Source organism: Neofelis nebulosa, chromosome 2 (assembly GCF_028018385.1).
Source record: "Neofelis nebulosa isolate mNeoNeb1 chromosome 2, mNeoNeb1.pri, whole genome shotgun sequence".
In the NCBI taxonomy this organism is placed as follows: Eukaryota; Metazoa; Chordata; class Mammalia; order Carnivora; family Felidae; genus Neofelis; species Neofelis nebulosa.
In genome coordinates, this window is record NC_080783.1 from 107,997,880 (window position 1) to 108,024,420 (window position 26,541).

General features: G+C 41.5%; 1 protein-coding gene across 3 annotated transcripts in view; it reads left to right on the forward strand.

The window, feature by feature from the left end:
* The window catches only part of CNTNAP5 (contactin associated protein family member 5), an 810,836-nt gene that overhangs the window by 485,629 nt on the left and 298,666 nt on the right, over positions 1-26,541 (forward strand). For all 3 annotated transcript variants that reach the window (XM_058715579.1, XM_058715580.1, XM_058715581.1), the window contains exon 11: positions 5,665-5,771. In XM_058715579.1, coding sequence (XP_058571562.1) covers positions 5,665-5,771 — 107 coding nt within the window. The remainder of the gene's footprint in view (positions 1-5,664; positions 5,772-26,541) is intronic.

Here is a 26,541-nt window from a genome sequence, read left to right on the forward strand (position 1 = left end):
ATTCATGGTGTGCATCAACTTCACCACCTCTTCGCTGTGTTTTTCTCCCTTCTTTAAATTGCCCTTCATCTATGACTGTGCAGAAAGCTCTCTTTACTTGTATCACTATTTTTTACCATTAAAAAAAAAGTGAGGCTCTTGTGTCACCCCTCATCCCCACTCACCTTTTATTGTGCTTCTCAGTGTCAGGCAGGTAATAACAAACAAAAGAAGGCCAGATACACTGCAGCTAACTAAAGAGGCTTCGCTAAAAGCGGGCAGCTTCAGGTGACTGTTGCACTCCAGAAATGTCCATCCATCCATCCGACCATCCATTCATCCATTCATTCATACATGCATTCATCCAGTCAATCAAAAATCATTTGTTGAGCACCTACTGTTTACTGCATTGATACTCAGTGAACAAGAGAGAACAACTCTATGGAGCTTACTTTCTTGTGTGGAGAGATAGGCAACAAATCATAAACTGAGCGCATAAGCAGAGTATACAATGGTTTAGAAGATACAGTAAAATGATAGACAAAAGAGGTAGGGTTGAGAGAAGGGATTGGGTATGTAGACAGAAGGGGGGTTTGCAATTTTAAATAGTATAAATGTGGGAGGCCTCTTCCATAAGGTATCATTTGAGCAGAGACAGGGAGACAATGAGGTGTGGGTTGTGTAGGCATCCAGGGAAGAACATTCTAGACAGAGGGAATCTCAGTGAAAGACCCTGACAAAGGAGCATCCCTGGTATGCTTTAGGGACAATGAGGAGGTCAACTGGAAAGATGGAAAGCTGGCTTCTGTGGCTTGGTCAGATGTAGAAAAGGGAGAAGATTAGGGGTGAATTCAGAGAATTAATGGGTGTACAGATCAGCAGGGACTGGTAGGTCATTTGAAGGATGTTTCTTTTACCCTGAATACAGCAGGAAGCCATTAGAGAGTTTCAGTACGACCTACTTTAAGAGTTAAGAAGATCTCACTTGCACTTGTGTTGGGAATTGACAAAAGTGGAAGCTGGGAGGTCAGTTCATTGAAGACTACAGTTGTTGAAGCGAGAAATGCTGGTGGCCCAGACCACAGTGGTGGCAATAGAGGTGATGGGAAGTGGTCAGATGCAGGACAGATTCTGGAGGCAGAACCAGAGGGCTTGCTCCTACCTTGGACCTGGGCTGAGGGAAGGGATTCAAGACAGTCAGTGTCAAGTATGGGGTTGCTGTCACCTGATGGTGAAGGATATGGGTGGAAGGTGGGCTGGGGGAGAAGCAGGACATAAATTTAGACATGCAAAGTTTGACACATCTGTTAGACACCCAAGTGGAGCTGTGAAGCAGACAGCTGCATTTATGAGCACAGAGTATAAACTCAGAAGTCACTGGCATATACTTATGAGACTTGCAATGTCTATTGCTCAGTAATCTGGTTTTTGTGTACGAAAAGCCAAAAATGGGTATTAAGTATACGAAACTTTTTAAATTATAAATGAATGGACAGACTACATTTTCCGGAACTATCTTGAACCCCACTGGTTCCCTAATGCTTTTCTCAAGCCTCATCTGCTCCAGCTGGAAACTTTTACATGGTCTCAGTGAAAGCTAAGTTGGGGAAATAACCACTCCGAACATTCTTGAGGAAAACTCCAGGCAGTCTTTTTGTTCTTCCTAATGCCAATGGAGAGAACTTGTGGTTAGCAGAAACTGTGCTGGCCAGGATGTTTGAAGCTGGGCTCTGGTTTACGTTCTCAGAAATTTCCATCTTTGGCCGTCTGACTGGCACAATCTCCCAACATCTTGACAAATTCTTTCCCTTCTTCGAAGCAGCTTCTTGGGCCTTTAAAGAGAAATGTTTTGTTCTCTTGTATATCCTTATAAACAACCTGCCACACCAGAAAACAACAGCAGTGAAGCAAGAACCATGCACTCCCACAGGCTGGGTGGTGGCCACTGGAGAGGTCCATGGACCGGTCTGGAGGACTTTTCTTCCCACTTCACCTCTGCCCTCGCTTGTCCACAGCCCCAACCAGCAATGATCTTTCTCTTTCAGAACAAGTTTTGATTTGGGGGAAAATTACAAATTGTCACTTAAATCTCATTATAATTTTTGTGCATATTCCATTTTTTCCCTCTCCTTCCATTTCTCACTCTCATCTGCCTTTCCTTCAACTCTTTCTGTCCTCACCCTTCAGCCCATGCATTCTCTGTTTTGATAAAGAAGCAAATAGCTTCCAGTGGGTCTTTCCCACTCTCTAAGTCCTTGCTGACACACATCCCTGCATTTGCTTGTTTGGGCTCCTGGACAGGACAAAGGCAAGTGTCGCGCTCATGCTGACGGCTTTCTTTGTTAAACCAGTGTGCACCAAGAGAAAGCACATCCATCCAAATCCAGTTGCCTATGAAGTATCATTAGAATTTGAGGAGATAGGAATTCAGAGTGATTATCTCCTAACAATTTGAATTGAGGGCTTTACATCTAAGATAGTGATGGTCTCTCACCCTTAGTGGGCCCTTCTCACTTTGGTAACACCTTCATTGTTCTCTTTCTGGGTCATGCCTTCAGTGCTCAGTTTATGGCAAGTAGGGAGAAAAAGAAACAAAGCACAAGTTAAAATGAACTGATTAAAGAATGTGGAAATTATACTCATAAAACTGCCCTTGTTAAATAAGCAAATTGGGGTTATGCATCTTTTATTTTGAGTGTCAGCTTTACAGATGAGTTTTTCTAATCATAGTATGCGTTGAACCAAAATGAACCAAGCTACAAACATCCATTCATTTTTTTTTCTCATTCTAGGAATATTAGATTTTTTTTCTTACCAAAGTACTCTTTTCCCTTTCAGAAATATATCATTTTTTAAAGTGACCATAAGCAATGAATTTCTATCCTACCCTTTCACTGGCAAATTGAGTTTATTAACACTGCAACATGAAGTCTGTGTGAAGCTTATTAAAGATGTGTTCAAAGTGCCCACATATTTCTTACCATTTTCCCTCAGGCCTCTCCTACTACATGCCAGACTGAATTTGGCAATCTTGAGTTTTAAAATATTTTAACGTATAGAATAGAGGGAAAACAAGGGTTTTCATTTGTGTTTGTATTCATAGAGTGCTGTTTTACAAAAGGTTAAGATTCTGTTAGTTGAAAGTCCTGGAATCCCAGCTCAAGCCAGCCTGAATGGAATAGGGCTTTTTCTAGAATGATCTTGGGTTATCTCACAGCACCTGATACAGATTAAAACAGGCAGCCCTCAGAAGTTCAGGGGTGCAGCCAAATCTTGGAATAACCAAAACCAGCCACACAAGTACTGTCAGAACTCTCGGTCTTTCTGCTGCATTCTGCACCCCAGTATTCTATCTCTGTCTCTCTCTCTCACTGCCCACAAGCTTTCTTCCTGTGGATGATAACATGGCCCCTGAGAACTTCTGAGTATTCTATAGTGTCAGACGTTAAAAGAGGCTGATGTGGACCTTCTTGATACTGAAACCAAGAGAACTATAGGATTAAGTACCTCACCACCTGGCTTTGTTCTGCTTTCCATCTTTAAAGCAATTAACTATATGCTGGGGGAAGAAGGGGAGCACGTGTGTGTGTATGTGTGTGCGTGTTTGGCATTGGGACAAGGGGAGTGGAATGGAGTTGGATAGGGGTAAAGAGAGGTTGTGTAACAACTTGACAATTCCAGTGGGGAAAATGATGGAGAAAATGCCCTGCAGGAGCAGTGTGATCCAGAAGCAGGGAGGTGCTGGGAGGTAAGAGAAGACAGGGGTAGGGTAGGTGGGCTTTCACAGGCTAACCCCACAGACTCTCCATCAGGGTACACCCTGGGGCAGACATCTTTGCTTGGAATATGTGGATGTGGACACTGATGCCTCAAGTTTCTGTAACTCCCCACAACTCAAGGCTAGTGGGGGGTGGGGACTTTGGTCCATATCAGTGACAAGCCTGTTTCTTTCCCTTCGACCAAGACTAAGAGCTGGGAATGGGAATCAAGAGGAAGGATGCAATCTGGAGTAGGGAAGGGACCACTTGTTTTTGCTTATGTGTTGATTGCTTGGTTTCTGTGAACACGTTCCATAGAAAAATTACTGGTTCCTCTTTCCCCTCCCCCCTTCTGTTCTTTAAGCCACAGTTAGATACTATGGAGTTACCAATATGCTTTCCCCAGACATAAGCCCTGTCAGCACAATTGTACGTTTGCTGTGCTGAGCGGAAAATTTCTAATAATACGTCTGAACATATGCAGGAATATTAGTTTCTGGGCTTTGAAACAATCATTGCTGGAGGGTTTTCTACCTATATAGGACACTTAGGATAAATCATCTTACTTTTGCTTGCCTCACATTCTCAGAGGCTACATAATGAACCCTTTTATTGTATTAGACCACTTCTGTAACTTCCTTACTCATACCCTCTCCCCCTTTAAATTCATGGTATTTTTTATATTTCAAGATTATTTTCAAGAGTTCCCATATTTATCACTGCTTTTACTCTTAATTATATTCATTATTAATATTGAGCATTCACCAGGTTATTTCTGTCACAACCATTCCTGTGCTGTAGAGATTTTAAGTTGCGTGTGTAAGAAGTGAAGAGAATTAATTGCCCCAAGACATCATGCAGCAAATGCCTGAGCTGGGATTCGAACTCAGATATAAGTGACCCTAAAGCCCATGATCTCTGTCCAGAAGATATGAACCTTTGCCTTCACTCCCATTAATTCAAGTGGTGCTTGAAGTCTGTCCTTCCTATCATTTTTGTGATATAATGTGTTCATTTTATTTTGTTGTGGCCATGCTTAATATCTTGAATTTTCACTTAATCCAGTCTCAGTTTGTTATAATCCTTTTTGCTAAGCATTTGCAGTAGCTTTATGATAGCCCATTAATTTTATGTACTAAAAATTCCCTAAGAAGTTTTCTAATGTTGGACATCTACATTGATTCATCATGGCTGCCTTGTGAATGATGTTAATTAGCATGCATAATCTTTATATTTTGAAGTATATTCTTAAGATAGAGCCATTTAAGTATGATCACTGGGTCAAATTATATGAATGCTTCAGAGAATTTTTAATGTGTGTGGTGAAAATGTTTTTCAGAATAGTCGTACTGTTTTCATCATAAGTAGTAAAGGCCTCATTTTAAGGGTGGGTTGGCATTTTTTGAAATGATAAAGCTTCCTTGCATGTTAAATGAGCAGGTAACATCTTTTCAAATTTCATGTGTAGTTTAAAATAGATTCCTGGCCATCACCCAGAAGAGAATCATGAGGACAGTGACCTCAATTATCTGCCCCTTTTCCCTTCCCTTTAAAAATGCAAAACCTTTCCAAAATGCAAAATTGCAATCTTTGTACATTTTGTTCAATGGTAAATGAAAAATCTTACAGATCCTGACCACTTCAAATTAACTTTAAGTCAATGGCAATTTGCCCCAATGTTGAAATGCTTCATGTAATTGCCTAAATCAGCTGTGAGCATTTCATCTCACAGTAGTGCTGGACAGACCTGTGTCTTGCAGTTAAGCCAAAGACTTGTTTTGCTGTTACTCAAGTCTGACTTAGTATAGAAATACAGAAGATCAAATTCTTCTATCAGTCCATGTAGTTGGGTATCAGACATTTTTGTGTTTTCCCTTCATGTCAACTGAGTTGGTTTATTTTGTTTGCTTTTGCTTTGTTTCCTTAGGTGTTTGCCAAACTACTGTGAACATGGAGGAGGCTGCTCCCAGTCCTGGACTAGCTTCTCCTGTAACTGCAGTAACACAGGTTACAGTGGCGCCACCTGCCATAACTGTGAGTGGTTCTGACTTACCCACAGAATGGGCACACCTCCAGGAGTGCCAGTGCTGACTTCAGGATGCGCTCAACGTGGGGCAGGCTCTTTGGGTTCATTCATTCAACACGTGTTTCTTGGTGGCCATGTGGGATACATATAGGACTATAAGCCATATCCTCAGAGAGTTTGTGGCCTGTCAGGAACACAAATAGGAAATGGAATAAGTGTTGGAGGCAGAGGAGAGACCATGTGCCCTAGGCTCACCAAGGGGAGCTATTAGGTCAAGGGTGTTGTCTGGATGGGCTCGGTTAGGCTACTCGGTGAGACCTGTCAGTGGCTTAAGTAACCAGTGGTTGTGTCATGCCTGTGTTACATGCTTATGTCACATTGGCAGGAACCCCTCTTCCACTTTGTCCTCATTCTGTGATAACTGGTGGTGCTCTGACACCCAGGAGGTTGCTGTGGCAGAGAGAAGAATGAGAAAGCATACACTGGCCATTGAAAGTTTCCCCCTGGGAGTGGTAAACATCACGTCCACTCACATTCTATTGGCTAAGGAAAGTCACAAGGGCACACCTCAATTCAAAAGTTGCAGTCTTGCTGTGGGATCAGAGAGAACCAGCATCTAGATGATAACTTCCGATGACGGCATGTCAGTGTTAAGGAGGCTTCAAATAGAAGGCCTGAGTTGATCTTTGGTAGGAGTGTGGCAGAGAAAGAAAAGAAAAAGGAGACTGAATGTGTGAGTGGCTTGACGTGGCTGGAGAGTGCTGATAGTAAGAAGTAAGAGAGAAAGCAGGGTGAGTGAGGGAGGCTGGAGCACACAAGGAATAAGGGGCGATGAGTAAAAAAATAAATGACTAGCCGGGGCCCTGATTACTGTAATTTTATAGTCTCGTTGGGGTCACCAAACAAAAACACACGACAAAATAGAGGTTTGCCGTTTACAGAATCGTGTGTCAAACTGTGTGAAGTGAGCTGTAAGGATAATTTAGAAAGACACAATCTGAAGGTGCTGGCTATAGTTGTGGGAGATTTCATCGAAAATGTGAGCTGTGAAATTGACTTCGACGGTAGAGAGGTAGGAGGTGGAACTGTTAGAAAAATGTAAGAACTGAGCCAGGGGGCTGCTGAGGACTACGGTGAGGCCCAGCAGGGGTGGACCTCACCAGGGTTTCCTAAGTTCCTGCTGTTGCCAGGATGACACCTAGAGATTCAGAAAGCAAATGGGAGATGCTGGCAGTGCTGAGATCAGACTCTGATGCAGGGGGCACTGTCGTCACTGTCAGCCCTGAACACCTCTCAGACATTCGACAGCCTTTCTGTGCCTTGCAAGGTAGCATTTACTAGTCATGCCCACAGAGATGTCTAGTCACATCAGAGACGACACAGCCCAAAGGTCATCACAGATGATGTTACTATTTCTTGGATGCCTGTGGAAATGAAAAATACCACCTGGCTAAAACCCCGCCTGGCTTTATAATGAAGTATATTATTGGGGGACCTGGGTAGCTCCGTTGGTTGAGTGTCCGACTTTGACTCAAGTCATGATCCCAGGTTCATGGGATCAAACCCCACGTTAAGAGAGTAGAACGTGCTTGGCATTCTCTCTCTCTCTCTGTCTCTGTCTCTCTCCCTCTCCCCTTCTCTGTCTCTCTCCCCTGCTTGTGCACATGCTCCCTCTCTAAAATAGAACTAAAAAAATATTTTTTTTATTTTAACAATATAATGAAATATATTATTTAAAATTTTCTATTTAGAAATTTGGAACACAGTGAAGGGAACACTGGACTAAGAGAGATTAAATTTGGATTTTACCTGGCTCTTGTACTTGAATAAGCATATCATTGTGTCACTCCAAAGCTGTTTCTTCACAGACTCTATACTAATGAAATCTTGTGGGCCCTTTTAAGGCTAAAATTACATGTTTTGTTTAAGATTCCTAGTAAATACCAACCTATAAGTGTTGAGCCTAATTCCAGAGATATCATCCCTAAGTAGCCAAGAACAATGTTTACTTGCATAGACACATTGCAAGACATGTATAGTACTGTCTGGATTCTAGATTGTCACATCAGTGCCCTTGTGAGATGCTCAGTGACCACCAGAAGAGCCATCAATGTAATAGTGAGAACCTTGAAGAAAATTTAAGTCAGAGCTGCCCAAATTTTGGCAAAATCACATGACAACATTTCTATGAGTTTTTATAGCTTATTCCATTCACTTTCTCCTAATTTAACACTATGTCGAGGAGTTCATCTCTATGGATACTCTTCTCCTTTAATTTTCTCCATCTATCAGGCTAAAAATAGAATATTTCCAGCTTTTAAAAAAGTGTGAAGTTGAAAATCAATGGAGGTGAGGTGCTGATTTTTAATGGAACGCTATCCCAGCTGATGAGCAGGAGACTCAACACACAAAGCCTTAAAAATACCATTCTGTTTTTATAACACCTTCTATTCTCCTTGCTGTGAAATTGCTCAGTGCTCTATGATAGGTTGCCACACTGTTAGGCTCTTTCTTCCCTTCTGGGCACCCAGCCAGGAGAAATCAGGTCCTTGGATGGTTGTGAGGGCTGGCAAACACACCTGGTATGCCTGTGCAATTCAAGAATTTGTCATCTTCTAACTGATTTCTTCCCCTTCCCCAGTTGGGTGAGGACCATTGTTTTCAGTCAGATTTGTAAATTGAGTGAACCAAGGCATGCTTTCCTGCCTGCAAAAAGCCTGTCCTTCCCAGCCCCCTGCGCTGCCCCCCACATGGGGCATCAGAGATGAAAGTTGCCAAAATGCAGAAGACAATACATAGGCCCCTAGGCCCCTAGGCCCCTTGGCCCTCCACCACGTAAGAAAACTACCAGAGGGGTAGCTGATCCCTCAAAGCTCACAGGTAGCAGGCTCGGTGGTATTTGAGGACACCCTCAGATTGAAACAACCCAAGCAAGTTCACAGCCCCACTCCCGTGGAAATGGCAATGTCTTTGGTGTGTTGGGGCCTGTGTTCTTGAAGCAGTTATCCACACAACATTATATACAGTCTTCAGATTTGCAAGACAGCTCGTATTACTCAAAACTGATAATTTCTCGAGTATTCTTAATCCTTTGTTTCTTCAAGCTCTTCAGGGTGTTTTAAGTTTTCATTATGGTGCTTCTTAGTGAATGTAAAGCAACAGGGCTGAGGACATGTAGGATTAACTTCTTTCTGTCCAGCTTTTGTGGATAAGAGAGGAGTCTGGGTAAAGGGGAGGGTATGATGGACTCTAAGAAATAGCACAATGGGAACCCAACGTGTTTAGACAGAGCGGGTTGCTGGTAAAAGTAGATCTATCATCATTCCATTTCAATTTTCCTTCCACCTTACCTGATGACACATAAAGACGTTGGGCATACAAGTTACATTTCTTTTCAAATGCACTTTGTTCAAAACCACCTGTTGAAGAAGGAGGTGGTGAGCATGTGGGGAATTCCTGTCTCCAGATAGGGAAGATATGTGAGTCTCTCACTTATCCCATGAGCTGTCATTGAGCCCTGTTGTGTCGTGTCTGTAAGTTGTTTTGGTTAGAAGCCGCCTTCTCTGCATTGTATTCTGTTCTCCAGAGGAATAACTGAAGGTATACCAATGTTTGCAATCCACACAACCCCTGGCAACCCGACCAATGAGCAGAGCTTTCAGACCACCAGAGTTAGTCACCCGTGTTCTTGGTTTGATGCAACGTGCAGGTTTAGAAGGTTATGTAGTTAAAGCCAAACTTCTAAACAGGTACAGTATATTTTGGTCATGCTATCCTATGAGTGCAAGTTAATATTAAAAGGAAGAGGTTTTGATGATGGGAGTTTAATGCATAATTAGTCTACCATGTAATGATAAAGTCATATGGTATTACTATCTCCATTTTATAGAGCATCACATGGCAACCCAGAAAAGTTACGTACCTTCCTCAATATCACACAGCTAGTGGAGCTGGATCTTGAATGAATGGAATCTGGCTTCAGATGCCAGACACATTTTAAGCTCTGTGTTTTATTTTCTTTCTTAAACACATAAGACATTTGCAAACCTCTCTATGTGAACTTAATGGTGAGGCATTCATGACTTCCTTCGTATTGCTTGAGACACACTGGGATATTGTGATACGTGATTGAAAATGTAGAAGACTGCGAGATGAAGATGTTTTTGCATTCTAGAATAATCGTGCAGTCATCATGGAAGAAAGTAGGGTGAATTAGCACTTGAAAGATAGCAAAAATCAAAATGAATGTAAGAAATAGGAAAGCTTATGGAAACAGGCAAGAGCCAAGACGTGATGGTAGGAATATCTATGCTATACTTTGGAACACTGCATATATTTCCCTGGCTTCAGAAAGGAAAGATAAATAGCTCCATTCATTCCCAAAGCCCAAATGATATTCCTATAAAGCAGTTTCCCCTAGGGGAAATCTGAGCTGATTCCCATTATAACCAAACCTTTTTATGTGCTATTGCAATATCTATAAATACCACTTTAATGATTACATAATAAATAGTCCATTTAATGACTTTTATTCAAACATTGTCATCTATTTTTTTGGGGGGGGGTGGAGAGGACCTGTGTTGTTTCCAAATATTTATTATTATAACCAACTGTTGTGAGCATCTGTGTGCTTAAGTAATTTTTAAATCCCTCATAGTCTATTGTTTCCTTAGGATGTCTTAGTAGTGGTATTACTGAGTCAAAGACCATGAATAGTCTCAAGGATCTTGATTCATATTTTCAGCTTGTTTTCCTAAAGTCTGGCTACAGTTTGTACTCTGATTATTATTTTCTGACACCTTGTTTTGCCTTCTATGCCAGAATTGTTTGCTGCAACTTAAAAAAAAAAAAACCTCTTCCACTTGCATTTTTACTAAAACATTTGAATATTGAAATGGAAATTATTATTGACCTTCATGGTGAGTTCCAGGTAAAGAAAACGGTTGATGTATTTATTTATTTTTATTTTTTTAGATGACTTATACCATAAGAATAAGACTGTCTCTCTCTGTAGAATTCTACTTTGTCATGCAACAAGTACCTTTTGAAAGCCCATCTGGTGTCAGTAACTATGCATGTGATCCCTTTCACATTGAGTGAACTCAATAAGTGACACAAGGACTTACTTATCATCTTCTCTATGTCTCCTATTGAGTGGGAATGTCCTTGATCTTCTCACTATGTCTGATGACATTCACATGGTCCCTTTCCAGGGTCTCTTTACCATTTCCCAGCCTTGGCTAATCTCTTTTTGCAGTCCTTCCTGACACCTTCACAGTGCCTTTTAGCTCACTTTGCAGCTGGGCAAGAGGATGTCAGCTTTATTCCTCTCCCAAGCCTGATATAGTGCTTCTCCCATTGGGCAGTCAATAGCCGGGTATTGATTGGGAGCATGTCAAGTTGTCTGGCTATCAGACTCTACACTAGTCATCACAGAGGGATAACGCTTCTGCTGTTTTAAGAGTAGGTAAATGGTCTGTAACCGCATGGCATTTCGTGGTTGGAGCGACAGGTTAGAGAGGGTGGGGGATTCTGGTAATAAGAGGCTTATTTAAAGGCATCGCTTATAGCTCTTAGCTCAGAGCAGCTCATATCCTAATATTATTCTGTGGGTTTCTTATCAAGATCTAAAGCAAATTCATCTTCATGCGTAACCCCAGTGCCTTCTGCAGATGTTCCCAGCTACAACCAGACACCTAAAGGAGAAGAAGAAATAAATGAATAATAGTAATAAATTGTGGAATCCACGCCCTGCTTCATTTTATGACACTAACCACAGTCTTTTGTGTCATCATTATTTTTATTTATGTTAACTCCCCTAGTGAGACTGAAAACTCCTTTGGAGAAGGAACCACGTCTTGTTTGTATTTGTACTAAACACAGCCAAGGAACTGGTGGCATAAAGGGCACACCGTGTAATTGGCGAGACGGAAACTTAAGTGGGAATGGGTCATTCAGTGTGCCATTAGATGGGGACTCCATAAGGACAGAGTGGTATCTGAGTCTTTTCTGTCTCCAGCCACTGATTTCCACCTGACACACAGTAGAAATCTGCTGTTTGCTGTGTACACGAATACATGAGGTACGAGCACGACGTAGTGGTAAGTTACTGGGGCACAGGCATGGTCACTTTCTGTGCGGAGGTGAGAAAGTTTTCTCAGTAATTGACCTTTGAACCCTGAAGCCTTACTAGGGCTCAGAGGATGAGAAGGAAGAAGAGCAAGGGGAAGGAACAATGAGCAACATGTAAAAAGGCAGAGAGACATGAGGGTCACGCAGCAAAGAGAGGTCTATCCGATGCCCAGCATGGCTAGAATCTGAAGTGCAATGGGGAAGTTGGATCGGAAGGCAATGCAGCCAGAGTAAAGGAAGGGGGCTACTTTCAGAAGGAGCTTGCTTCTCTGTTGAGCATTGAGGAGCCAGCCATGGTTTGTTGGTTTCGCTTTAGTTCTCAGAAATGACTTGCTAATATTTATTTTGTTGTTGTTTGTATTTTGCTTATCGGAGTTTCTTTTTTTAAAGGGAATTATAACTCTGATGGTTTTGTAGAGCATGCACTGAAGTTGTAAGATGAAGATATGGGCAGAAGGAAGAGATACTGGATGCTCTTTACAATTGTGTGGACAGCAAATAATGAGAGTCGTGGCGAGCTAGGAAGAAGGGACCTGACTTGAAAGGCATATCTAAAATTCGATCAAACAGACTTGAAGACAAATCGAATACAGCAGAGAGAAGGATGACTGTTAGCTTTTTAGCTTAGAAGACTTCATGAATGAAGAATATAGTGACTAAGTTCTCAGGTCTGTCTGGGCCTGACAGCCTCCTGTCAAATCCAGGCCCTACAACTTACAAGCTCTATCACCTAGGGCAATTTATATGAGCTCTGTGTGCTTTGACTTCCTTATTGGTGATATGGGACTAATAATAGTGCCCCCCTAATGGAAATATCATGAGGCTTAAGTAAAATAATCCCCCCTAAAGTATTTAACCTGGCATCTGGCAAATGCAAAGTGCCTGTTTCATGTTAGTTGCTATTTCAACAGGTAGAAGAGGAGATTTAGTGGATGCTGTTATCAGTTCAGTTTGGGGAGCAGTGTCAGTCTGGAGAGGTGCTCACCGTGCTGAAGTAGCTGGAAATCCCCGAGTGAGGCCCGGGAGGAAAATCAGAATCATGAGGGGTCTAGTTGCTGAAGCCTTTTGAGTAGCTGAAGTTGCCCAGGTGTGGTAGGCCAAGGATGAAACCTACAAAGTAAATCATTTTAAAGGACTCAAGAAGGGCTACAGTGAGTCGCAAGTGTGAAGGAATGGTGAGGAAAGAAGAAGGAAGACTAAGAGGAAGTGGTAACTTAAAACACAGAATTGATTATAAATGGACACGTCTGAGTGATATCCCCCATCATAGGGTGTGGTGATAGTTGAATGACCGGATGAGTGTTTAAAAAAAGAAGTTGCAGTTGGGGCACCTGGGGTGGCTCAGTCAGTTGAGCTTCTGACTCTTGATTTCGCTTCAGGTCATGATCCCACGGTTGTGGGATCAAGCCCTGTGTCGGGCTCTGCACTGAGCATGGAGCCTGCTTGAGATTCTCTCTTTCTTCCCCTGCCCTGCTCATACTATCGCTCTAAAAACAAAACAAAACCAAATAATAACAATAATAAATGCAATAAAAAAGTTGTAGAAAAGTACAATAAGGGAAGGAAAGAAACCATTTTTCCATAGGGAATCTATGACTATAGAAGTATTGGAAAGTATTGGAATTTGCTGTTCCCAGAACATTTGTGAATTGATGACTGTCACAGGTGTTGTCAGGATCCAGGGTTCAGAACCGCTACCTGCCACTAAGAAGATTTGACTCTCCTTCAGCAGCAAAGGCCATTATCTTTGTATTCATCAGTAAAGAAGTAAAGGCACCGCTTTCTGCAGGGGCATTGCGTCTCTGTGAAAAGAGAGACTGAAGCAGGTTGAGCTGGAGGGAAAGTTCTCAAAGAATGGATGGGGAATGTACCCTAGGGCCAGACTTGGATAGGCAGGGAAGTCTTAAGAGAGTGTTTTTCCAAAGTGAGAACCAAAGGAAGGATTCTATATAAGGAGGAGCACCAAGAATGTTTGAGTTTCTCCCAAGTTACTAGCCTAGGGGTGAGGGAATGGACATTTGTTTGGTTTCAGCTTCTTTTCAGTGCCCTGGATTTATTGGGGGGCTAATCTATGTCATCTCACTCTCTGAGGCCCCTTTGGTTCTTAGCTCTGACCTTGTTAGATGGTGGCAATTCTTCAAACCACTGGGTGTTCACATATGCATATTTCTTGACCAGAAAGTCTTCTTAACACTTTTTTTGCCCAAGTAACCATGTCAAGTCTTCCCAGAAGCCTACCAGGACCTTTCCTAGATGTTGTTCCACTTTGCTCCTTTGGTACCCATTCACGTAGAATTTATTGCACTATACAAACATGCAAAGTTTGGTTCTTATTTACCTTTCCACACTGCTACTATTCTGTGCATCCCTCTTTGTATCACATCTGGCACATATGGGTGCACAGCAGAGGATCAATGGACATAAACATCTCTTTTATGGCCAAATGCTTAAAGCCACAGAGCTAGAGGAAGTGGGATTTGAACCCAGTTCTAGATGGCTGAAAGCACTTCCTCTTCACATTACAACATCTCTAAGTGGAAGAAAGAGCACTCTTAAATATTTTATAGAACATGGCAGGATTTAATAACAAAACTGATACAAAGACTTCTTATTAGAAAGGAGGAGGAATCAAGGTTGCATAGTCACCTCGGATCAATTTTCTTCCTTTTGAACACATCTCAACGATTTAAGACTTTCCCACAGTCATTTCCTACATGTTAATTTGTTCTGTTTGTTCTTTCCTTCCTCTTTTCCCCATCTCTCCCTTCTTCTCCCCTTCCCGTCATTAATTGAGGCTAAGTAAAGCCAACTTCAAATACTTAGGTTGGATTGAAAATGTGCAAGAAATGTAATCACCAGTTTTGGCTTTATTCCAAATCCTTAGAAACAGCAAAAGATCCCCGAATATGAAAGAATATAATTAACTGGAGATAATTTAATTGTTGATGTTGCCTTCCTTTGGAGAACCATTGGTATTTACTTTGAACACTGAGTGGGAACAATGAGCATTTATTTTTAATGTATTTCAATCAACAGAAGACTAATCACCATAGAAATATAAAGCTCTGGTATGTCCCATGAGCTGGAAGTAATCTGGACTGGATACATACATATTAAACTCAATATATGAAGACACATTTTCCATCTGTGCTTCAGCTTTGGATCCAGACATATCTAGGTTATATTTACAACTCCCTGGTCTTGGGCAAATTACTTAGCTTTTTGCAGACTCGGTTGCTTGATCTCTGAAATAATAACAGCTCATTCAAACAGCTATTGCATACACTACAGCTAAGAAACGAGAAACATCTAGCTCAATATTTGTGATTTGGCACTTCCATGTTAAATGGTATATATTATATATTTAAAATTATGATTATGAAAATTTTGGTGTATTTTTCATATCATTTATAATACTCAGTAATTTATATGCCTGTGCTAAGTCGTTTGGCTGGGAGAACACGTCTCATGTTGTATATTGCAAAACAAAGTTTAGGTTCTGGCGCAGGTGTTGCCATTAGCAGAACTGAGAGGCACAGTGTCACTGAGAAAAGCCCAAGTGGGGGCTCAAGGGGCCAGAAGTTAGAGCTGTCTCTGCCACAGATGGCCTGAGGCAAGTCACATACTCATATAACCCATATTCCTCGGGGGTACAATGTGGATTATATACGGATTCAACGTGGTCACTAAGAAAGATTATTTTGATTTCCTCTGATAGCAGGACTCAGGATGCACGTGCTGACTTTCTGTAGTGTGTTGTTATCATACTGTACACTTACTGTTTTTCATCTTAGCCATTTTCCAGTGTTCTAGCTCAGGATATTATTTGCATGGATCACGTAGCTTATCTCTTGTTGTGGTTTATAAAGCACAAAGTGCTCTTTTACACTGTTACCTCAAAAAATCCTTTAGGGGCACCTGGGTGGCTCAGTGGGTTATGTGTCTGACTTTGGCTCGGGTTGTGATCTCGTGGTTTGTGAGTTTGAGCCCTGCTTTGGGCTCTGCACTGACAGCACAGGGCTCTCTGCCCATCCCCTGTGTGCTCTCTCTCTCTCTCTCTCTCTCTCTCTCTCTCTCAAAAGAAATAAAAATAAACTTTAAAAAGAGTGAAGAAAAAGTCTTTCAAAATAAAAACAAGTTAAAATATGAGGGTATAAGGGTCACAAATGCTTAAAGCTCTTACATGTTGCCCTTGAAGCATTTGGTTGAGTTGCACTACTGTGAATTTCATTAGAAATGGATCAACTCAAAGAGTAATCAGCGTAGTAGGTGATGAGTGAATGAGAGAGATGGCATGATCATTCATTATAGGTTATCAGTTTTACTTTAAGTGATAGGGTAAGATTGTACTATATAACATGTCATGAAAAAGGAATTTCTAGTGTGCTCAGCTTGAAACTTGCCAAAATATTTTTACTATGTAATTTAGAGATAAAATTTAGAAAATATTTCTTTATCCATTAAAATTCCATAACACGATCACACTGTGACCAATGGCAAGTTATTTCACCAATTTGAGCCTCACTTGCACCATATCCCAAGGGAAAATAATAGAATCTGTTTTTTATTGCTCCTAGGATAAATTCATGAATCAATGAGCATGAAATCCCTTTGGCAAGTATGATTCTAGCCCTTCCTTATATGTTCCTTCTTCTTATATATTTACATCAATTTGTTTCCACGGCAACCTTGGTGAGGGACAAGGCAAGTATTTAGAGGAAGGACCCCAATGTTCAGAGAAGTTTAGAAGGCAGAGCCCAAGGACATTCCATTATAAGACTGGAGCAGGACTAAAACCTGGATATTCTTGTTGTCTCTGAATTTATCCATGTGTGTATCCCACAGAACTTTCCATGGCTGTATCATGTTCTAGCTAAGGTAAGTTGATAGTGGTGAAATTTTAGGGTTATTTCAAAATTCAGTTGGTGTTACCTGTATGGTAAAAGGAACTCTGAGTATATCACTTCTCTGCTTCACATTCTTCAGTGGCTCTCCATTGTCTTAATGATTAAATCCCCACTTCCCATTTGAGTAAGTATGGCTCTTCATCACCTGGAGTCCTTGTAAATCACACTTTTCAGTCATGATTCCATATGTATCCATGTTATAGTAAGTCTGATCCGCTTTCACTGCTAAGCACATCAAATTCTTTTTTCTGCATTCTTTTGACCCTAGATGTTTGTTTGTTTGTTTGTTTGTTTGTTTGTTTTTAAGTAATCTCTACAGCCAACATGGGGCTTGAACCCACAACCCTGAGATCAAGAGTTGGACGCTCTACCCACTGAGCCAGCCAGGTACCCCTGATCATAAATGTTTCTCCTGACTTTTTCTTCCAGATAATTCTCTATTCTACCTCGATGCTCTGCTTGAGGATCACCTATTTGATCTTTCGTTAGCATTAACTTATTAAGCTCCTTGAGGACAGGCACTTGGGCTTTTCATGCCGGTGCCCTCAATACCTAGCATCGGCTCTGGAATATGGCGTATGCAAAATAAATGTTGAGAAAATGGAGTTTTTACTGTCAGCTTGTTGGCATTTCCTTCATGTGTGTTTGTATATCTTCTCCACTGAGAGGAGAAAGACAACACAATGTATGATACCCCACAAGGTCAGTTCGGCTTTCTCTTTGGTCACCATGAAGAGAAAATTCCTGTTTTTCACTTGAGTGGAGCCCTGAGGCTCTTTCTTTGAATTAGGAGCACATTTCTTACGGACCCCCACGTACAGTCCAGTCCCCCATTAGCTCCCAAACTGGCTTGTAAATCATCTTTCAGGCTGCATAGGTGTAGTCTGCATTTGAATATATTAGCGCAAAGAGGATTTTTGGGTGCGTCAGTATATGTAGAAAACATGAAAAGGAAATGAAGCTGTCCATTGTCAGAGCGGGACGTGTAACTGAGTTTATTAGTCTGTCAACGGACGAGTTGTCAGAGTCGTGTTTTGGCAGTGCAGATTTCCCACTGGCAGCTAATGTGATGATGAAGACCTTGGCAATCATCCCCTTGCTCCTGTCTCCCTGATCCCACTGTCATGATGGCTGAAAGAGGAACCAAGTGAATCGTCTGCTGACATTTGATTTCATGGCCGTGTGTTGTCCAAATGGGCTTTCAGTGGGATAAATGTTACATAATCAGCAGTCTGCCTGGAGCTCACAGGCCATCAGTGTAAGGACCTATGCTCTACTGATTCTACCTAGGGGAAGTCTTCAGTCTGATGACATTAGCAGGGGATTGTCAAAAGAGGTAGACAAAAAATTAAATTGTGTTTTGTTTTATGGACATGAAGCATGAGAAGAGAACTTTAGTTTTATGGAGATAAAGTACGAGAAGAGAAATTCATTCACTTACAGGCTCTGGCAATTAAAAATTGGGTAACCTAGGAAAAATTACTCAAATTCTCTGAAACTTCCTTTTCTTACCTCTAAATATAGGAGTAATCATGTCTGTGTCTTAGGATTTTTTTTTTTTTTTTGGATGATAAACAAGGGATCACTTTGGAGCGTCAGGTATGGTGCCTTATGTAGGAGGCTCTCTTGATTTACTTACTTTGCTTCATAAATCCTCCACACTTTTACCTTTTCTGGTCTTCAGTAGAGAGCTTTTAGATTAGTAACAGATGCTGATTTCTATGTTTGGAAAGGACCTTTCAGTACAAATATGTTATTTACATCCTTCCTCAAGTGATGCTGTAGAAACAGGGTGATCAATACCTCCTGCTATTATTGTGCCTCTCTGGTGGGTAGAAGATCTGCTTCTCTTAGAAGCTAATACCTTCTTTTAGCTTTCTCTGGTTAGTCTTTCTTATGCCTTCTATGAGCCTACCATGGACAACCTGCCGTTTTCTCTTCTTGCTTGGTGTTGAGAAGTTCCCCCAAAGAGGAGGACTTGACATGATTTTCTTCCACCTCTATCATACCTCTGTTGCCTTGAATTAAGTATGATATCAGAGGTCTCCATAGATCTTATAATCACTGGATTCAGAAAGTACTTAGGTAATAATAACAAAGGAAGGAAATTGCTTTTGCCTACATTAAGCAATGCATAGTCTACTTATTATCATCATATTATAATGACCATAGTTGATCCCCAAATCTGTGAACATAGATGATTTCCACAGTTTATATTGGTTGCTGTTATGTTAGGATTTAATTAAGTTGTTTATTTTCATTTAGCCCCAATTTGTGAAAATCTCTTCTTTCAGATCACCCTTCCACACAGCATAGGCTTCTGTCAGGCATGTGTAAGTAAGTGCTCATTCCAGGTCCAACAATATCATTGTGGGTGATACCAGAGTAATTAAAGATCTTACGTCTTTTCTCAAGGACTTTGAAATTAGCAAGAATGGTGGGGGTCCTATATTATATACTCAGAAAATAGTTCAAGATCGTACATGGTTAAGGAATAAATTGAATTGAATATGGGTAAAGATAAACGTATAGACACCCGAGCAGGAGGGACCAGATGAAACATGAAGTGTGGGGGGGGAATGTTCAGTAATTCTAGAATTGAACTATACCTGGTGTGTAAGTGTGATCTGCAAGGCCAGGGAAAGCGGGGCAGGGTCAGGAATCCAGGGTGGAATTAACTTGGCTGAGTTGGGGTAAATAAGGAGACTGACTTGTATAGATTGAGGTCCTTACTAATGGAGAAGAATATTGATGATAACAAAATTGTCATCAGTCAGCAGGGTTTCAGCAGAGAAACAGAATCAGGAGGAAGTATGTATTAAGGTATATATCCACCCATCCCCCCGCCCCCTGCCAAATGGCCTGTGCTGTTGTGGGAGCTGGCCAGGCAACCCTGGAATCCCAGGGTGGCAGCTGGAGGTACCATTCACAGGGATGATTTCCTCTTCTTCAGGGAATCCCAGCTCTGCTCTCAGGCCTTTCAACTGATTGAAGCGAGTCCATCCAGATATGTTAGGATGATCTTTCTTAGTCAAAGTCAATGGATTATGGACTTTGATCACATCTTCAAAATATAGATAAGTGTTTGATTGAATAAATGGGGACTATACTCCAGCCAAGTTGACACCTAAAACTGACCAGTGCTATCTGTCAAACCATCACTGTGGTACCGATATTCATCTTGCCATATTTGGTTATACTTCCACTTAATATGTCATGCTTCTGCCTGATATGGTACAACTGTCTTGTTATAGCTGATGCCATATTGAATTGTTTAGCGTCTTTGTTTCAAGTTTATTTATTTAATCTGAGAGAGAGAGAGAGAGAGAGAGAGAGAGAGAGAAGAGAAAGCACACATACAAGCCAGAGAGGGACAGAGAGAATCCCAAGCATGTTTCACACTTTCAGCCTAGAGCCTCATGCTGGGATTGATCCCACAAATCATGAGATCATGACCTGAACCAAAATCAAGAGTTAGATGCTTAACCAACTGAGCCACCCAGGCACCCTTAGAATTATTTAGCACCTTAATGATAACACGGGCCACAGTGTTATCCCCATCAGCCCTGGTGTGTCTAAGATGCTGACCATGTTACATTTTATGCAACCAAAGCACAACCCCATATTTGTTTCCTACCCTTGCTTTACATTTTATTTAATGAAGATATTTTTTTCTGCCTTTTGTTACAATCTTGGACAAGAGTTAGATTTTCTTCTCACTTGCAGGTGATAAACATCCTTATAATGCCTTTATATCACAAAGCATAAACCCAATGCAAGATTTAAAAAGTCCCAGTTTAGGGGCACTTGGGTGGCTTAGTCATTTGCACCTCCAACTCTTGATCTTGGCTCAGGTCAAGATCTAATGGTTCATGGGATCAAGCCACAAGATGGGCTCTGTACGGACAGCACAGAGTCTGCTTGGGAATCTCTGTAAATAAATAAATAAATAAATATAAATAAACATTTTTTTTAAAGGCCCAGTTTATGCTAAGCATCAATACCTCATCTTCTATCAGAGATAGGATTTTTTTTTCAAATTTTATTTTATTTATTTTGAGAGAGAGAGAGAGAGAGAGAGAGAGAGAGAGAGGCAATCCCAAGCAGGGTTTGCACTGTCAGCATGAAGCCTGACACAGGGCTTGATCTCATGAACCACGAGATCATGACCTGAGCCAACATCAAGAGTCAGATGTTTAAATAACTGAGCCACCCATGTGCCCCCAGAGATTGAATTTTAAAAAGCCTATAGCAGTTAAGGACCTGTGAGAGGGGAAGGGATGTGTGGGTAGAATTAACTGTTTCAGTATAATTCCCTGAAGATTCATTTAAGGTGTTGCCTTTTTCTTTGCTCAGTAGGAGTCCATGGAAGGACCACAGTTTGTGTTTTTGGGCAGAACAGCTGATTTTTCTGCTTCCCATCAGGCTTCTCTCTTCCACGGCAGGATCTGTCCTGTAAGTGTTTCCAGGCTTGCCTGGTGGCTTTTGGTAAGGAAACCGAGTGTCAGCCCTAACAATGAAGGAGACCCCTTCTCTTGGCCATTTATTGGTAGTGGGATCCCAATTACAGGTTCTGCTAGGTAGTGCCAACCTCACCTGCTGTTGTTAGAGGTAGTCTCTTTCCATTCAGTGTGCTGGGAGTTGGGGGAGGATGATCTTATCTCACTGCTTCCGTGCTACATTAAGGTAAAAAAAATGCTGGATGTGGGTCACCTTCTTGGGCCAGAGGGAGGGTACAGAATCACTCTTGTGTTATCTCTTCAGTTTTGAAGTCCCAAAGCATGTCTCCCTCCTCTTTCCATATTTCAGCATCTTCCTTGGCTACGTCTTGCATTATCTCCCAGGATGGTAGTTCTAATTAGCAAGGAAGATCAGAGAGAGGCAAGTCTAAGTTACCTTGTCTGAACTGGAAGTCCCTCCATAGATTTTAAGAATGTGATTTTAAATATATAAAAATGATGCTTGAATTTTTTATTTAAATTTCAAATAGGGGGGCGCCTGGGTGGCTCGGTCGGTTAAGCGTCCGACTTCGGCTCAGGTCATGATCTCACGGTCCGTGAGTTCGAGCCCCACATCGGGCTCTGTGCTGACAGCTCAGAGCCTGGAGCCTGTTTCAGATTCTGTGTCTCACTCTCTCTCTGACCCTCCCCTGTTCATGCCCTGTCTCTCCCTGTCTCAACAATAAATAAACGTTAAAAACATTTTTTTAAAATAAAAATTAAAATAAAATAAAAAAATAAATTTCAAATAGGTACTATGTTTTCAGGGATACAGATCAATTCATATAAAAAAGATATTCAGTGAAACCCTGATTTTCCTGCTTATCTTCTGTCTGCCCAGACCTGCCCTGAGGCTATCATAGGTAACTTGTGTCTTCTACCCTTGATTTTCTTTATAGAAATACAAGCAAATACAAATGCACGTTATACACTCTGGTTTTCAAATAGTGATCTTAGAGCTCATCTTTCCATATCAGCACATAAAGAATTCTGTCATTGTTTTTTTCAGTTGTTTGGGATTCACTTGTAGAGAGCTGTGCCATAATTCATTTCATAAAGCCTGGATTGATAGGCTTTTTTAGATTTCTTTTTCTAATCCTACACGAATAAAAGCACAATGCCTAAACTTGAACGTCTGCCATTTTACACACTTGCAAGTCTATCTGCAGGTTAGATTCCCAAAAGAGAGATTGCAGGGTCAAAGGATATGTGTGGTTTTGCTGGATGTCACCAAACTGAGTGCCCCAGGCACTGAGCCATTCAGGCATTGAGCAGCGCGTGACAGTGCCAGTTTCTGCGTGTGCAGAACTCGCTAACAGAACTCGCTAACAAAGAGCATTGCCAAAAGTTTGGATTTTTGCCAGCCTGATAATTATTTCTTAGGAAAATGGAAATCACATTTTTAAAGGCCTGGTGGTGTTTAGCAAATGATAGGAGAGACTTATGAATGTTTGGTCCTCCTCCTCCTCAGAGCCTTCAATATGCTTACTCATTGCCCCGATGCAGCGCTGGATCTCACAAACTGCGAGATCATGACCCAAGCCGAAACCAAGAGTTGGATGCCGCTTAACCAGCTGAGCCACCGCAGAGGTCCTGTGCACCTGTATCTATTGATGTGTGTAAATGGGTGTGTATTTACACATATCATATCATGTCATATATGTGACCTATATCATACCATATATTTGTTACAGATGGATATTTAGTTTCTGCCTTTATGAAGTGTTTAGGGGACACAATCTGTGCATATGGAGTGATTAAGAAGGTTAACTCTTTGGTAAAGTCTTTGCTGAATAAGTGGAATAGAAAAGATTCTAGAAATCGGAACAGTATGGGACCCCTAACGTTGGGTCACCTTTATATGAGAAGTGGGGAGGAGTAAGTCCTTACAGGATGCAGATGTTGGCACAACTGGGCAGAACTTAAGAAAAGAAGGAATTTCTGGTTTCTCATAGGCTCTCACTAAAGGATCATGGCGTGTTGATGGAGATGATAAAGGCGGGCACAGATAGCTGCCTTGGGAGCCAGTAAGGAGATAGGTTGACTGGACAGGCTGTGTAGGGAGGCAGTGGGCATCCAGGCTGGGCGTCTTCAGCAGTCTGGGGTGGGGATACCCTCTTTTACCCTTTCCAGTTCTTCAACATGCTTGTCTGAACAATACGGATCTCTTTGTTTCTCGATTAGTAGAGATCATCTCAGGTTTCATAATTGTAAGTTAAAATCATATTAAGGTGAGAATAAAAGTGAAAAAGGGAACAAAATTGAAGGTTGAAATAATGTCTTCATGATAAGCTTCCCCTAGCTTCCTCATTCTTCCTACTTAAAAAAAAAAAAAAAAAAAAAAAAAAAAAAAACCTCCAATCTTCTAATTAGAAGATAAAGAATAAAAGTGAGTGCACAGACTCCCTTATGTGATTCCTCCAAGAAATCAAAGCTCTTTCATCTCCAATTTTCTAGCGTGACAACATAAAACAATCTCATTAAGGACTTTGTGGAATATTGGTAAAGGTTAGACAGAGTTCAGGCAGCAGTGACTGAGAAAAAGTGTTTGACAGTTTGTACAAAGACTGGGCAACTTCAGTTAAGTTTTCCAGAAGGTGGGACTGCACAGAAGGGGAAGGGTCTCAGGCAATGATCTGTCAAGAGATGTTCCTTCACACCAGAAGACTTGGCAGGCACAGGAGACAAACAGAGGCCCCAGAAGGCAAGCTTACTAGCAAAAAAAAAAAAAAAAAAGGAAAAGGCAGATTGTAATATATGCTCATAATGGCTATCCAAGCAAGACAAAGATTGTCTCTGTTGTAGCAGAGGCCATCTTCCCCAAAAGTGACTGTCATGTTGCAGTATAAATAGTACTGCAGGGAATCTATCCCAGAGTTCAAGAAAGAGGCACATTCTTAGGCTGGGGCTCTCTTACAGACCCGGAAGCAGGGCTGTAAGTTACATATTAAAACATATGGTGAAAACTCTCTACCTTCAATCGGCCTTAAAATGCATCTTGAAAGATTGACATACAAGCGATCTGGAAAGACTGGATTGTGGTTTCAACCCCATGCACTTTCCAGTGCCAACTGAAAGACATGCCATCCCGAATGAGCTGGTTTTCTTTGGGTCAGAAGTCCTGGGCAGATGTCTTGTCTGTCCTTAGGTGGGCATGTGGTGAGGGAGCAGAGAGCACGTGCGCGTGGTGAGCGGCCTCATTAGGACAACACAGAAGTGGGGGCCATGGCTGCTTCCCTGGCTTTGCCCATTCTGGGAACCAGTATCTGACTCTAAGAGGTAGGCAGGTTTCCCCCGTGAAGTCCCATCGGGGGCTTCTTCTCAAGGTGTCTGACAAGGACAAAAGGATAACTGAAGATTTAATCCATTCTAGAATGGGGATTACATTCAGTTTAATATGAATATTTATAAAAACTGGAAGTAGATTCAATGGATGATGAGATCAGGCTCCAGGACCCCCTTGCTGGGAGGCTGTATACACCACCTAACCAACAAGGTGACTATTTCTGCTGGCCTCTTCCTCTCTTAGGCCCCAAGGCTATTGTACTGTATTCCCTCTGTTCCTCACCGTCTGACCAGGGATGGCATCTTCTTTCCCTGGAAACCTTCACACAGAGTTCCCACTTGGGTCTACGCAAGTGCTCAAAAAGGATTCTTTTACAGCACGACGGTATTGCTTGCCTTGGTGGGAGTCCATGGTTACTACCCCTGCGTGTTCACCATTCTGAACGCCTTTGTTCTCTCTCCTCTCCAAGCAAATCCATGCCTCCTCCTTAAAACCATCTCAGACTATTTTTGGGAAACCTGAAGAGTTCTACCACAGTATTTCCAATATTCTACTTTATAGTTTCTGTCCACTTTAATTTCTGTTTTCTTCCTCTCACTTTGCCCCTCCTCGATTTACCAGGCACCTACAACACATCAGACAGTTTAAATGCACGTTCCCATGATCCCATTTACTCTTCAAAACAAGCCTGTGGGGTAAGCAGGATTATTATATTTTACAGAAGAGGAAATTGCAGTGCAGCGATAATTGGGTAGCTTTGCTCTCTCTGCCTCGCTCTAGTGATCTATATGGTTTTCAATTTCCTAAGACCCTGCTGCACACATTGCTCTAGTGAAGAGTGAAGTCAAAGGCAGGGTGAAGGTCCTTGGACACCAAGTGAAGCCTATGTCAAGAGTCCACAGCTCCTGCTTACTGGAGAGAAGAGCTCAGGCGCATTGCCTTGAGAGGCAGGCTGACGGCTTTGCTTACTGACCTTGGAAATAACCCACTACCGGTGCTGTTCTCAGTCTCCGTGCTCAGAACTGGGGCAGATCAGCTTCAAAATCCCTCAAACTTATAGAATTATGAAGATCACTTTTATTTTTTTTGAGCTTATTTGTTTATTTATTTTAAGTTTATTTATTTATTTATTTTTGAAGGGGAGGGGGGAAAGGGGCAGAGAGAGAGAGAAAGAGAGACAATCCCAAGCAGGCTCCACACTGTCAGTGTGGTGCTCCATTCACGAACTGAGAGATCATGTCCTGAGAGGAAACCAACAGTCAGTCACTCAACCGACTGAGCCACCCAGGAACCCCTGAAGATCCCCTTTAAGAATTGTTTTTCGGGTCACCTGGGTGGCTCAGTTGGTTGAGGGTCCGACTTTGGCTCAGGTCATGATTTCATGGTTCGTGAGATCGAGCCCCATGTCGGGCTCTGTGCTGACAGCTCGGATCCTGGAGCCTGCTTTGGATTCTGTGTCTCCCTCTATCTCTGCCCCACCCCTGCTCACACTCTGTCTCTCTGTCTCTCAAAAATAAACATTTAAAAAAAAATTTTTAAAAGAATCGATTTTCTGTATTACTTTTAGAATGAGAAAATAAATCATTTACAAATGGTAAAGATAAAAGAATGGCAACTGTCAGAAACACTTACAAATTAAAAAAATAGTATTTTTATTAATTTCCTAATACGATTTTATAGTCCTTTGCTTTACTTATACATCTTTGGGCTGTTTTTCCTTTGTCTGTTTACAGGATGCTTTTGTTTACTTATTTTTTTCACAGAAAATAAAGTGGCAAATCAGTTTCTCCTCTAATATGGTTGATCAAAATAATTTTTAAAAACTTATGCCGATCATTTAGAAAATTAGCTTTTCAGTTTTATGCTTTGTTATTGGTAATGCCACATACACTTTCAAAATGCCCATTGCTTACTTACTTTAAAGTAAAACAGCATGGCAATAGAATGGGAAATT